Genomic DNA, 13546 nt, shown 5'->3' on the forward strand with positions numbered 1-13546 from the left:
ACATCTCTGCCCACCAAGGGCATATGAGATACTGATGTCCCTCACAGCCCTGCCGGTATTCTCTCCCTTCTCACACTGTGCTCTGTCATATCCAGCACTTTCTCATGCCTCATCCCACAGGCTCCCACTCCATGTCCAGCTGGCGTCACTGCAAGGCAGTCCTCCCCAGGGGACCAGGCATCTGTCTGCAGCTTTCACAGCTGCTGCTCCTGATGGCCTCCTGAGGCCTGCCTGCTCCTGGCCCATCGCACTGTTGTGAGGAGGTGACCTCAGCAGCAGCAGCCTAGCCATGGTGGACAGAGCTGTCCCCTGCCTGAGCTGCCCCCTGTGTCCCATGGGGTTTGTGAAGCACTGGATGACATCACCATGTCCGCCTGCCTGCCACCAGGCAGACAGGTCACTGCAAGTAGGAATGGCATCACAACCCACCTCCCAGCCGTGTCACTGGGACCTTCCTCCACCTCTCCCCTCTCCCCAGCTCCCAGCACTGCTGGGTTGGTTTCCGTACTTGCTGAGGGCAGACACTATTCCCTCATCAAGGTCATCAGTGAAGATGTTGGACCCAGCACCGACCCCTGGGGAAGACCGCTAGTCACAGGCCTCCAGCCAGACTCTGCACCACCAATCACCGCCCTCTGAGCTTGGCCAGTCAGCCTGTTCTCAACCCACCTTCCTGTCCACTCCTCTATCCCACACTTTCGCAGCTTTGCTAGCAGGATGTCACGGAAGACAGTATCGAAAGCCTTGCTAAAGTCATGGTAGATGACATCCTCTGCTCTCCCCCCATCTACCCAGCTGGTGGTACCATCATAGAAGGCATTGAGGTTGGTCGAGCACAATTTCCCCTTGGTGAATCCATGCTGACTACTCCTCATAACCTTCTTCTCTTCCAATTGCTTGGAGATGGCATCCAGAACATGCTGTACCAACACCTTTCCAGGGACAGAGGTGAGAATGACTGGCCTGTAGTTTCCCGGATCCTCTTTCTTGTCCTTCTTGAAGACTAGAGTGACATTGGCTATCCTCCAGTCTTCAGGCACCTCTCCTGTTTTCCAGGACCTCTCAAAGATGATAGAGAGTGGTTCAGCGATCACCTCTGCCAACTCTCTTAGCACATGTGGATGCATCCCATTGGGACCCATTGATTTGTGTGTGTTGAGCCCACTCAGACGCTCCCGAACCACTCTCTCATCAACCAGGGGAGATCCCTCCATTTCCCAGACCCTTTCTTCTCCCTCCAGGGTTGAGGAGTCCCGGGGAGAGTCCTTGAAGCAAAGACTGAAGCAAAGAAAGCATTCAGTATCTCCGCCTTCTTGGCATCTCCCATTACCAGCACATCCCCTCGTTCAGCAGGGGACCCACGTTACCTCTAGTCTTCCTTTTACGTACTTAAAAAAAACAACAACCTTCTTATTATCCTTTATCTCTTTTGCAAGCTGCACCTCCAGGTGGGCTTTAGCCTTCCTCATCACATCCCTGCAGGCCCTGACAATACTCTTATACTCCTCCCAAGAGGACAGGCCCTTTTTCCATGTTTCTTAGACCTTCCTCTTCTTTTTGATCTTATCGATGAGCTCCTTGGTCATCCACGCAGGTCTCCTGCCCCCCTTCCCTGATTTCCTACTCTTAGGGAGGCACTGATCCTGAGCTTGCAAGAAGTGCTGTTTAAATGTTGCCCAGCTCTTACAAGCACCCTTGCCTTCTGGCAATCGAGCCCATGAGATACCCCCAAGTAGGTCCCGGAAGAGGTCAAAGTTGGCTCTTTGAGAGTCCAGGGTAGCAATCCTGCTTTTTGCCTTACTTCTTCCACCAAGTTCCATCTTGAACTCCACCATCTCATGGCCGCTGCATCCCAAGCTGCCCCCAACCTTCACATCCCTAACAAGCCCATCCCTGTTGGTAAGGACAAGGTCCAGGAGCACCCCCTGCCTTGTTGGCTTCTCCACCACCTGCATCAGAAAAGTGTCCTCAACACATTGTAGGAACCATTTGGACTACACTTGCCTGGCTGAGTTGCTTACCCAACAGATGTCTGGATAATTGAAGTCCCCCATGAGAACCAGCACCTGGGAGCATGAGGCTACTTCCAGCTGCTTGTAGAAGGCCTCATCGACCTCCTCCTCCTGATCTGGTGACCTGTAGTATACCCCCACAACAGTGTCACCCATAACAGCCCACCCCTTAATTCTCACCCACAAGCCCTCCACTTGTCCATCACCTGCCTCCAGGTGGAGCTGGGTACATTCTCATTGCTTCCTCACATAAAGGGCAACTCTTCCCCCTCACTTCCCCAGCCCGTCTTTCCTAAAAAGCACGTAGCCCTCCATGACAGTGTTCCAGTCATGCAAGCTGTCCCACCACATCTCACTGATTGTAATGAGATCATGGCCCTGTGACCATACACATATCTCAAGCTCACCCTGTTTATTTCCCATACTTCATGCATCAGCACTTTAGGGAAGTAGCAGGTGCAGTTACCCCTAGAGGAATGCAAGAAGAAGATTCTGGATGGGGTATCGGGAACATTAACCTTTTCTGAGGAACTCTGGGGCGATCCTATGGGGCAACTCAGAGGTTTTTCCCTACTATCTTCAACAATGACAACAGTGACAACATCCCCCAGCCTTTCTCTGTCACTTTAACTCCCCACCCTTTCCCCATCAAACCTAGTTTAAAGCCCTGGTAATAAGTCCAGAGAGTTTGCTCCCTGTTATAAATGAGGTCTCAACTCAATCTGAATTTTGTAATATTTATAAAACAAATATTTCTAAAAGGTATAAAAGGCAAGTAAACAGCGCTGGGTGTGCGGGGAGTCCACACCCCACCAAAACGCACACACAAACATCAAACATTCTAAATATACAGAACATTGCTTTACATACTAAACACAAGTATGCCTATACATACGTACAATCCGGAAAGGTAACAAACAATCCTTTAAGTTCCATAACTTACTAAAATTGAGTTCACCGATACATATGTAAAATCAGAAAAGGTAACAAAAAATCCTCCAAGTTCCACTACTCAACAATCTCCATTTTTCACTCCTTTTCTTGATTACATACAAGTCTCCATTTTCCATTCCCTTGGAACAATATGTCTTGCTTTAAGTTGTCAAGCAACTCAGTCTTCAGGACTTATGTATCCTGTTCTTCCCAGATCCAAGAAAAGCATATCCATCTCCTTTTCAAGGCCAATAGGCCTGGGTCAAAAGGCACGTTCAGGTCACCCAGGGGGCGTAATAGCAAAAGCCTTCAATGGCTGTAGCAGCAGAGGGGCCCATGGCGTAGCAGTCAGATCAATAAAGGAGCCCGCAGCTCCCTCATTCTCTGGCAAGCCACACGTTTGTGATTGTGGCTCCACAGGGCTCTTTAAGGCCTCAGAGATTGCTCTCCAGGTGCCGAGCAATCTCACTGCAACCTTGTCATTTTTAGTTGCAGAGTCCCACACCTTGACCTCAGTTTGGTCCCATATTTCAGGCTCATAAACTGTCCAATCATTAATAACGAGAATAAGCTGTAAGGCTACCAGGACAGTCTTTGTTCCTAAGGACGTATGATTCCCCATAATGCGCAACTGCTTACCAGCGAGAGGCACTTGTGTGCACGGGTCCGCTTCTCTCAGCTCCAGCTTCTTTCCAGCTCCAGTGCACCTGTTTCCAGCGACTTTCTGTACGAGCTTCTCTAAGCAGTTTGCTGAGTCTGGCCGAACCTGTCTTCGTGAGGCAATCAAAGTGCCTGCTCCCGTTCTGGTCTCTGTTCTGCCAGCCTGTTCCTCTTCACTTCTTCTTTCTGCTTCTTTATTGATGTAACTTCATCATGTTGCCTTTTTTTTTTTTATCTTGAGGGCATGCTCCCCTCTTATACCCTTTTCTCCACAGCAGTTCTTTTCAACACAACTTTTCATTGGTCAAACAACTTTGAATGTAACAACAACAACAAACACCCAGAAACTTCCATGCCTTAGTGGCTGGAGAACAAGAAACCAGCTGGAGAACAAGAAACCACCGGAGACTGCATGGAGTCTCCTGAATCACCCTTCTTTGTTCCCTCTAAACTCTTTTATATTCCTGATGGCCTCGTCGTTAAGAGTCTAATGTTATCTCAACCACGGGGCTTTCCAACCCCCATGGCCACATTCCCAAATCTCGCCCTTCTTTATTAATATCAACCATTTTCTCAACACAAATTACCACTCCATATATAACACTCCCCAATATACTTGTACCCCACTTGCTGAGCTGAAGTCTGTCAGGAGCCTACATACCTGACTTCTCAAAGGCCTGCCCAAGATCAAAATACCTAAAGCCTTGCTCCGGACACCATCCCCTCAGCTAGCCAGTTACCTGTCCCGTTCTTCTCCTTCTTTCTGGGTCCCAGTCACCCATCGAGAAGACAGATGAGAACGCTGCCTGAACGCCTGATCCCTTCAACATCCTTCCCAAAGTCCTTTTTAATGTTACTCATTTTTCTTGTTGCAGCTTCCTGGGACCCAGCCTGAATGACAATAAGAGAATAGTAGTCCTCAGGCCTGTCAGTTTGACCTCAGTACCAGGGAAGCTCATGGAGCAGATCCTCCTGAGAGTCATCACGCAGCACTTGCAGGGCAAGCAGGCAATCAGGCCAAGTCAGCATGGGTTTATGAAAGGCAGGTCCTGCTTGACGAACCTGATCTCCTTCTATGACAAAGTGATGCGCTGGGTGGATGAGGGAAAGGCTGTGGATGTGGTCTACCTGGACTTCAGCAAGGCTTTTGACACCATCTCCCACAGCATTCTCCTCAAGAAACTGGCTGCTCTTGGCTTGGACTGGCGCACGCTTCGTTGGGTTAGAAACTGGCTGGATAGCCGGGCCCAAAGAGTCATGGTGAATGGAGTCAAGTCCAGTTGGAGGCCAGTCACTAGTGGCGTCCCCCAGGGCTCGGTGCTGGGGCCGGTCCTCTTTAATATCTTCATCGATGATCTGGACGAGGGCATCGAGTGCACCCTCAGTAAGTTTGCAGATGACACCAAGTTAGGTGTGTGTGTCGATCTGCTTGAGGGTAGGAAAGCTCTGCAGGAGGATCTGGATAGGCTGCACCAATGGGCTGAGGTCAACTGCATGAAGTTCAACAAGGCCAAGTGCCAGGTCCTGCACCTGGGGCGCAATAACCCCAAGCAGAGCTATAGGCTGGGAGAGGAATGGTTGGAGAGCTGCCAGGCAGAGAGGGACCTGGGAGTGATGGTTGATAGTCGGCTGAATAGGAGCCAGCAGTGTGCTCAGGTGGCCAAGAAGGCCAACGGCATCCTGGCTTGTATCAGGAACAGTGTGACCAGCAGGGCTAGGGAGGTGATCGTCCCCCTGTACTCAGCTCTAGTGAGGCCGCACCTCGAGTACTGTGTTCAGTTTTGGGCCCCTCACTACAAGAAGGACACTGAGGTGCTTGAGCGGGTGCAGAGAAGGGCAACGAAGCTGGTGAGGGGCCTGGAGAACAAGTCCTACGAGGAGCGGCTGAGGGAGCTGGGCTTGTTCAGCCTGGAGAAGAGGAGGCTCAGGGGCGACCTTATCGCTCTCTATAGGTACCTCAAGGGAGGCTGTAGCGAGGTGGGGGTTGGTTTGTTCTCCCACGTGCCTGGTGACAGGACGAGTGGGAATGGGCTTAAGTTGCGCCAGGGGAGTTTTAGGTTAGATGTTAGGAAGAACTTCTTTACTGAAAGGGTTGTGAGGCATTGGAACAGGCTGCCCAGGGAAGTGGTGGAGTCACCATCCCTGGAAGTCTTCAAAAGATGTTTAGATGTAGAGCTTAGGGATATGGTTTAGTGGGGACTGCTAGCGTTAGGTCAGAGGTTGGACTCGATGATCTTGAGGTCTCTTCCAACCTAGAAATTCTGTGATTCTGTGATTCTGTGGTTTAATGAGTTGTGGCAGAGCCTTCCTAATGTCTCTGACACATGCTTCAGGCAGACAACACACCTCTCTGGAGAGGTTATCCAGGTGGCAAACAGGAGCCTCAGTGCCCCCCAGCAAGGAGTCTCCAATCAGTAAGACTCTCCACCCTTTTTTTGTGGCACTGGTTTTGATGCAGCACCCGTCCAGCCCTGCTCCCTATGCTTGGTACTTCCCTCATCCTTGACATGCTTCTTGGGGCCCGGGTTACAACTATTGTCCAGACCATCATCCTTTTCCTTTCTCTTGCCCAAGAGCCTCAAATCTATCACCCAAGGACTACTACCCCTTGCAGGGACTTCGGAGGGGGCTGCTGGGCTTCAGAAGGGGCAGGTTGACACCTCCTACCCGTCTCCCTCAGACACTCCAAGGAGCCCCTCAGGCTGCTGCTTTCTCACTGCAGCCCAGTCATCTGCTCAAGCAGTTCCATGAGCAGGGCACATCTGCACCCATGACAGCCCTCTCTTCCCTCAGGACCCAGGGGCCTCCAGATTCTGGAGCTCCCTGCGGTCTCCAGTCTGGACTGCCACTTCACCCCTCAGGGGATCCACCTGGGTGCCCACATGATCCCAGAGAGGCTGTGTCCCCTCATTTTGTGTTGCTGCCCCTGCCCAGCCACTGTGATGGGTGCCCACCATGGTGAATTATAAGTTTAAAAGGCAGAGATCCCCAAGGAGAGGAAAGGAAGAGAAATGGAGGTGGGAAAGGGAGGAGAGGATCCTTCCCACACTCCTCCCTGCCCTGCCTAAACTGCCCCACGCAAACTGCCTGCACTAACTGCCAAAGTCTGTCCTGGGTCGCGGTGCTCTCTAGGGACTGCTTTTATACCATCAGGGGGTTGGCTGTTGTCACCCCTTGCTCTGCCTTCAGCACATCAGCGCCTGCTTTTCCAACCTTAATGATTCTATGGGGCTGCGGCCCATGGAGAGCCCCCACAGCAGCATGCACCAGGCCAGAGCTGCAGCCTGCAGAGAGAGGCTCACACAGGAGCAGGGGCAGGACCCCACGCTGAAGGTGGGACAAAGAGTGACCGTGAAGGAGCATCATGAGAAAGCATCATGGACTGACTGCAGCCCCCATTCCCTGTTTCCCTGCACTCTTCATTAGGAGGAGGTGGAAGAGGTAGATAGGGGGAAGGTGTTTTTACCTTGCTTTTAGTTTCTCATGGATCCAGCCTGTTAGCAATGCTCAATAAATCATCGTAATCTCACTACAAAGTGTGTTAAGCCCATAACAGCAATTGATGAGTGATCTGCCTGTTCCTTGAATCAACACTGGAGACCTCTTTGACTCTATTTTCTCTGTTATTTTCAGAAGCCAGACTGAAAGAGTGGTATATTAGCTGCCCATCAGTGAGAAACCACCACACTGCTCATAGCTATTGCTGGTACCAGCTTTGAAAGAAGAGGCAGGACTTCAGGCAGTGTATTGGAGAGATGCTGTTTAATTAAGGAGATGCTATGAGAGTGTCAGTGCTGATGTACAGTGCTGGCACGCAGGGAGGCAAAGGATGTGCAGAGTAAACAGAGCAGTTTAATACTCAGGAGATGCAGGATGAATAAAATACCTTTCTAGAAGTGTAATAAATGGAAATGACACTGAAGATTATTATAACATAATGAGAATGAAAGTAATTATCAGGCCTGCAAGGGAAAAAAGAAAAGGAAGTCATTTGTGGAGAAAGAGGAAAAAATTATGAATCTTAAAAAAAATCCACGTAATCAGTTTCCTAATAGCACTCCTGAGCTCCTTGTTTCTCATGCTGTAGATGAGGGGGTTCACTATTGGGGGTACCACTGAGTACAGAACTGCTTCCACCAAGTCCAAGGATGGGGAGGAGATGGAAGGAGGCTTCAGGTAGGCAAACATGCCAGTGCTGAGAAACAGGGAGACCACAAACAGGTGAGGGAGGCACATGGAAAAGGCTTTGTGCCGTCCCTGCTCAGAGGGCATCCTCAACACGGCCCTGAAGATACGCACATAGGAAAGAACAATGAAAACAAAACAGTCAAATGCTAAACAAACACCAACCATGCCAACCCAAACTTCCCTGAGGTAGGAGTCTGTGCAGGAGAGCTTGAGGATCTGGGGAACTTCACAGAAGAACTGGTCCAGGGTATTTCCTCCACAGAGGGGCAGTGAAAATGAATTGGCAGTGTGCAGCAGAGCATAGAGAACCCCACTGCCCCAGGCAGCTGCTGCCATCTGGGCACAAGCTCTGCTGCCCAGGAGGCTCCCGCAGTGCAGGGGCTTGCAGATGGCAACGTAGCAGTCGTAGGCCATGATGGTTAAAACAGAATACTCTGCTGAGAGGAAGAATAGAAATAGAAAGACCTGTGCAACACATCCTGCATAAAGAATGACCCTGGTGTCCCAGAGGGAATTGGCCATGGCTTTGGGGAGAGTGGTGGTGATGCAGCACAGGTCAAGGAGGGCGAGGTTGAGGAGAAAGAAGTACATGGGAGTGTGGAGGCGGTGGTTGCAGGCTACGGCGGTGAGGATGAGGCCGTTGCCCAGGAGGGTAGCCAGGTAGATGCCCAGGAAGAGCGTGAAGTGCAGGAGCTGCAGCTCCTGCGTGTCTGCAAATGCCAGGAGGAGGAACTCGGTGATGGAGCTGCTGTTGGACATTTGAGTCCTTTGGGCATGGGGACCTGTCTGGGGAGGAAAATACAGCAAGATATTATGCCAGATTCTGTGAGGAAAACTCGATTTCTTGTACAAACCTCGGAAGAGTGTGTTGAGGTCAAAATAATCCAATTTCCATGTGCAGATCTCCAAACTGTCAACTCTTGGGGATCGTCTCAGTTCTCCTCACGTAGCAAGAGACAGACAGATCCTTGCAGCTGACCTAGTTGAGATGTCTAGTAGCATTTTCATGCCCTTAACTCTCACGTGTCTTCTCCATGCATAGCACAGAGCTGCTATGGCAGAGTTGTGCCCTAGTGGAGGACAGCCTGCAGCCCAGCAGAACCCTTGCAGGAAAAGAGTGGAATGCCCTAAACATGGGGTGATCCAAACACAGAGACAGCTCATTCACAGCCCCACAAACAGCATTTCCACAACCCTACACATCAGGAAGGGACATGGATGCTTTTCCTCCATTAACATATCTGCATGGCAGAACGTGCAGGCTCTGTGTCTGAGCTGCACCTGAATTACATCGCTGACTCCAAAGGTGACTCTTAACAAGTTCCCATGCAATTATGTCTAGACGTCTATGCTGGGGGAGGGGAAGAGTCCAGGGGGCTGTACTGTGGAAGGCATCAGCAGTGCAGGGATGGCAGGGAGGTGCCCAAATCGCCTCTGCCATGGAGATACTGGGAGCAGCTCCCTGTCATTCCCTGCCCATGGCTCTGCTGCCTGCTGCTGTCCCTGCCTGCAGCTGGGTCTCTGTCCCCACGTCTCCTGCCTGCAGCTCACAACCCCCATCCCAGCCGCTGGGTGCTCAGCTGTGCCCTGCAGACAACTTCTGGCAGCAGGGCTCTGCCCAGGGGCAGCTCACTGGGGGCACGTCCTAGAGCCCAGGGCACACAGACCCTGCTGACACTGTGCAAGGGGTGGTGGATCTTTCTGTGGACTGACGGCCAGGATATGGACTTACTGGTGGTCCTTGAAACCTCCTTAGGATGCCTTAGGACTGTCAGGCTTTTCTAGAAAATAACATCATATATTTCTATTTCCACTGAGCCTAAAAGAGAAACTGAAAAGAGAAGCTAAGAAAAGATGAGAGTGAAATTATCTTGGTGTTCTGTGGATCTGTGAGCAGGCTGCTGAAGGGAGCAGCCTTCCAGCAGCAGCAGGACCCTGCCCTGCTGGGGGGTCTCCTTCCACCCACAGCTTCACCCAGCAGCACCCTGGGCAGCTCCCTGGGCAGGCTGAGTGCTGAGCCTGGCAGGCGGCAGAGGCCCTGCCCCGCCACACAGCCCCTGGGGCACAGCAGGGACCCTGCTCTGCACCACAGCCCTGGACACCCCTGCCTGCACCCCCAGCTTCTAGTTCCTGCAGAAACTACGGCTGCATTGCCCTCCAGCCAGACACTTACCGGGTTCAGGGCTGGGAAGTCTTCTCCCCCAGTGAGCTCTGGGCATCCTGCTTCTTCTGCCTGCCTTTAAGCACTGTTTTCTCTGCAGGCAGTGCCCCCAGCCCTGCTGCGCTGTGCAGAGGAGCTGCTCCTGGGCAGAGCTGTCTCTCTGCAGCGCTGCCCACTTGCCAGGAGCTCCCCTTGGGCCCAGGAGCCCAGCCCAGCTCAGCAGCAGAGGCCCAGCCCAAGGCCTCCCTTGCTCTGCCCCCCACCAGACTCCCTGCACATGGCCCTGGGGCTGCAGAGGAACCAGCCGGGAAACAGCCTGAAGGGATTCTTGGGCTTCCCTCCCTCACTTGGGTGCATACACTTCTCACATTTCTTCACAACCAGGCTCATTTCTCTTACCAGAAAATTAATTAGCTGTAACAATAACTTCTTTATGTCCCAGTATCAGTTTGGACTTGAGTTCATGGTGGGGGACATTTCTTCCTCCTTGTGGCCAGTTCCAACCTTCCAAGATGCACTTTGTGTTTTTGTTGTTGTTGTCGTTCCTTTTATCTTTCCTGCTCTTCCCTACTACCAAAGAAAGCTCCATCATGGTGGAAACCCCTCCTGAAGTAGGTATCCCAAAATATCAGCATATTTGCCGCCTGTCAGCCAAGCAGACATAAGTCACTTCACCAACATCTTCCAAGCTATGGGTCTGCTGCTGGCTTGCAACTTCTGTGTAGACACAATCCAGCCTTGTGCCTTCTGTTGTCCAGTCATGAACTGAAACAGAAGGAACAGGACAACCCGTATCCCAGCCTCCTTTTTGTCTGGGTCCTCCTGGGTATGTAGGCAGAAGGGATCCCCCAGTCAGCATGCCAACCAGGTGCCTTCTGCTGGCCTAGCAGGGCCACTGCCAGATGTCAGATGAACAGTACAGATCCCAGGGAGAAGTCAAGGGTGAACCGTCAGCTACTTCAGGCAGAAGTGACCTCACAGTCCCTTTCCATGACATGTTCCTGCTGCTGCCCTATCAACTGCAGCGACAGAAGTGACCTCACAGTCACTGCCACAGTCACATTCCTCCTGCTGGGGCAAGAGATCCTGAGGCAGAGCTGAGCTCATCAGAGCATTCCCACCCATCTCCTCCTTGTGAGCTGATCAGATCCATGGCCCCTCACATTCATCTTTGAATGCCATGTGACTGCACAGCAACATCACGGTTCATGCCCTGTCACAAGGAGCAAGGCACCTAAAGCTAAGGGTCGGGAGAGAGGTTGAAGGTGAGGAGGTAAATACACAGAAAGAGGGGCCTAGGATGTTAGTTATTCATGTATGGGAATAGGGCTTACCTTTCTGGGTTAGAGATTAAGTAAAGGTTTAGTGGGAGGGTTTGGTGTTCTGCTTGGGGTGTCAGTTCTGTGTTTATGTTATGTTATAAAGCTCTTTGCTTTAGGGTTTTGTTTAGGGTATTTCTTTCAAGAACTCTAGGGTTAAGTAGAGCATTTTAATGCTAGTGTTAGGGGCAGGGATCAGCGTGAGCAAGACAGTAAGGATAAGGGGCTATGGGGTGAGTTTTGGCTTCAAGGGATGCTTTGAGGTCAGGCATAGGAGTAGTGGATTCCTGTGTGGAGTAGCGTTTAGGTTTAGGGATAAAGATTACAGGTTAAAATAGGGCAAGTGCTTCACATGACTGTTTTAAGACTGTTTTATGGTAGGATCTACATTACCTGAACCCTCTTACCTTTTCAAAATCGTTAAGTTCTGCTGGCCAAGCTCCTCTTCCCTCCCATAAATCTCACATCTCTCCTGTCCAGCCTTCTCCTGACTTCCCCATATCGGTCATCTTTTTGGGAGCAGGATTCTCATGACATTCAAGATACCCTGAGAAGTATCTGTCTCACTTCTGTTGGCTAATCTGTTCCTGAGAAAGAAGCAGCTCCTAAGCCAACATGGAGCACCCTCCACAATGTGCCAAGCAGCTCTGCACCACCACAAATGTGTTTGTACTGCCTACAATTTCAGTTCCAGAATGGCTCCTATAGATGCAGGGTAACTTCTCCCAGGCCATCATGTATGCTTCAGTTTCACCCTTGCATCTTGGAGGCAGCAGCCCCCTCTGTGTAGAAAACAGAAAGTAGTCCTGAAAGATGGCTTTAGGCAAAAGCTGAAACCTTGGACATGAAAACCCGTATCAAAGACCTCTTCCCCTATGGGGCCTACCTGGTAATTAGGAAAACTGGAGCTCACAAACTATGTGCAAAGCAGGTGCCTTCTGCAGGCCTATTATGGACACTGGCAGATGTGAGCCTAAAGGCACAGATCCCAGCTAGGAGTCAAGGGATGGCCAGTTGGCTACTTCAGAAAGAAGTCAACTCACAATGTGCTTTACAGACACTGACTTAGAACTGGATTAGGGATTTCTGAGGCACCGCTTACCTCATAATACCATACCTACAAAATACCCCGTTTTTGGCCCAGGACCTGCCCAGGTAGAAGTAATGTGGTTGTGATCCTTCCAGCCCAAAACCCTGCTGCTGGATTCCCAGCCGCTCTGACACACAGGAGCCAGTTCCATGCCAGTCCTGGGAGGTGCTAGGGCAGGAGGGACCTTGCAGTTGCCACCACTGTAGAGAAAACTGAAAGCTGCCCTGAAGAGGCATTTTAAGAAAAAAAAGTTGAAATCTCTGACAGGACAACCAGAGATGTTGCTCTGAAGAGTGAGGGGGCTGTGGTGCCCGGGGCACAGGGCACTCTGCAGGGCTGTGCTGGGCAGGCTGGGAGGCAGACCCAGCTCATGGGGTCACTGCCATTGCCCCAGGGCTGCAAGGAATCTCTCACCAGACTCCTTTGCTGGGGCTGCTTTGTGCCCTGGGGCTGCAGAGCTGCAGAGAAAATGGATACTTCTCCATCAGCTCAGCTTCACACAGGGCCCTTCTGCCTTGCCCAGTCCGAGGACTTGCCCCCTCCTTCTCCATCCACAGACATACACGGGTTTCCATTTGAGGTCTTAGGCAGGACTTTAAGGATCTGCTAAATCCCTGAATTTCCTTGTTTCTCACAGCCTTCACACAAGTCATTTTCCTGGCCCTCCCCACTGGCCAGCACTGCCTCTCAGGTGGCACTCAATGAGCCTTCAGTAGGGGCTTTGGGCTTCCTCAATTGTCCTGCTGCTTATTAACATCTTCCTGCCTCCTTCCTGAACTCAGAGGGAGCCTTTTTGTCCAGCATGTGGCCCTGCACTGGCTGTGGCTGGGACGGAGTTACTCTCTGCAGAGCAGCCCCTGTGGTGCTGTGCTTTTGATATATGAGCAGAGCAGTGTTGGTCACCCACGGCTGTAGTCACTGTTTCTGAGCAGTGTTTGCACAGCATCAAGGCCTTCTTTGCTTCTCACTCTGCCCCACCTTCGAGTGGGCTGTGTGTGGGCAAGAGGCTGGGAGGGGAACCTGCCATGACAGCTGACCCAGCCTTACCAAATGTACATTCCATGGCATATAACATGGTGCTCAGCAGTACATATTGGGGTCAACTTCCCAAGACAAAGCTCAAAGGGTTGTGGTAAATGAGGCCACATTGGACTGGCGGACGGTCTTTAGTGGGGTCCTCCAA

At 51.4% G+C, this 13546-nt stretch overlaps 1 protein-coding gene and 1 long non-coding RNA gene across 2 annotated transcripts in view; one reads left to right on the forward strand and one right to left on the reverse strand.

The window, feature by feature from the left end:
- The window catches only part of LOC311425575, a 329601-nt gene that overhangs the window by 276250 nt on the left and 39805 nt on the right, over positions 1 to 13546 (forward strand). The gene's annotated exons all lie outside the window — the stretch shown is intronic.
- Positions 2283 to 8552, reverse strand: LOC311425604 (olfactory receptor 14A16-like; the record flags this gene model as incomplete). The annotated part of the gene is made up of 3 exons (XM_084501542.1): positions 2283 to 2390; positions 2438 to 2480; positions 7642 to 8552. The coding sequence occupies 3 exons, from the start codon at positions 8550 to 8552 to the stop codon at positions 2283 to 2285; spliced, it is 1062 nt and encodes a 353-aa protein (XP_084357668.1).

Source organism: Aythya ferina, assembly GCF_964211825.1.
Source record: "Aythya ferina genome assembly, chromosome: 32".
NCBI lineage: Eukaryota > Metazoa > Chordata > Aves > Anseriformes > Anatidae > Aythya > Aythya ferina.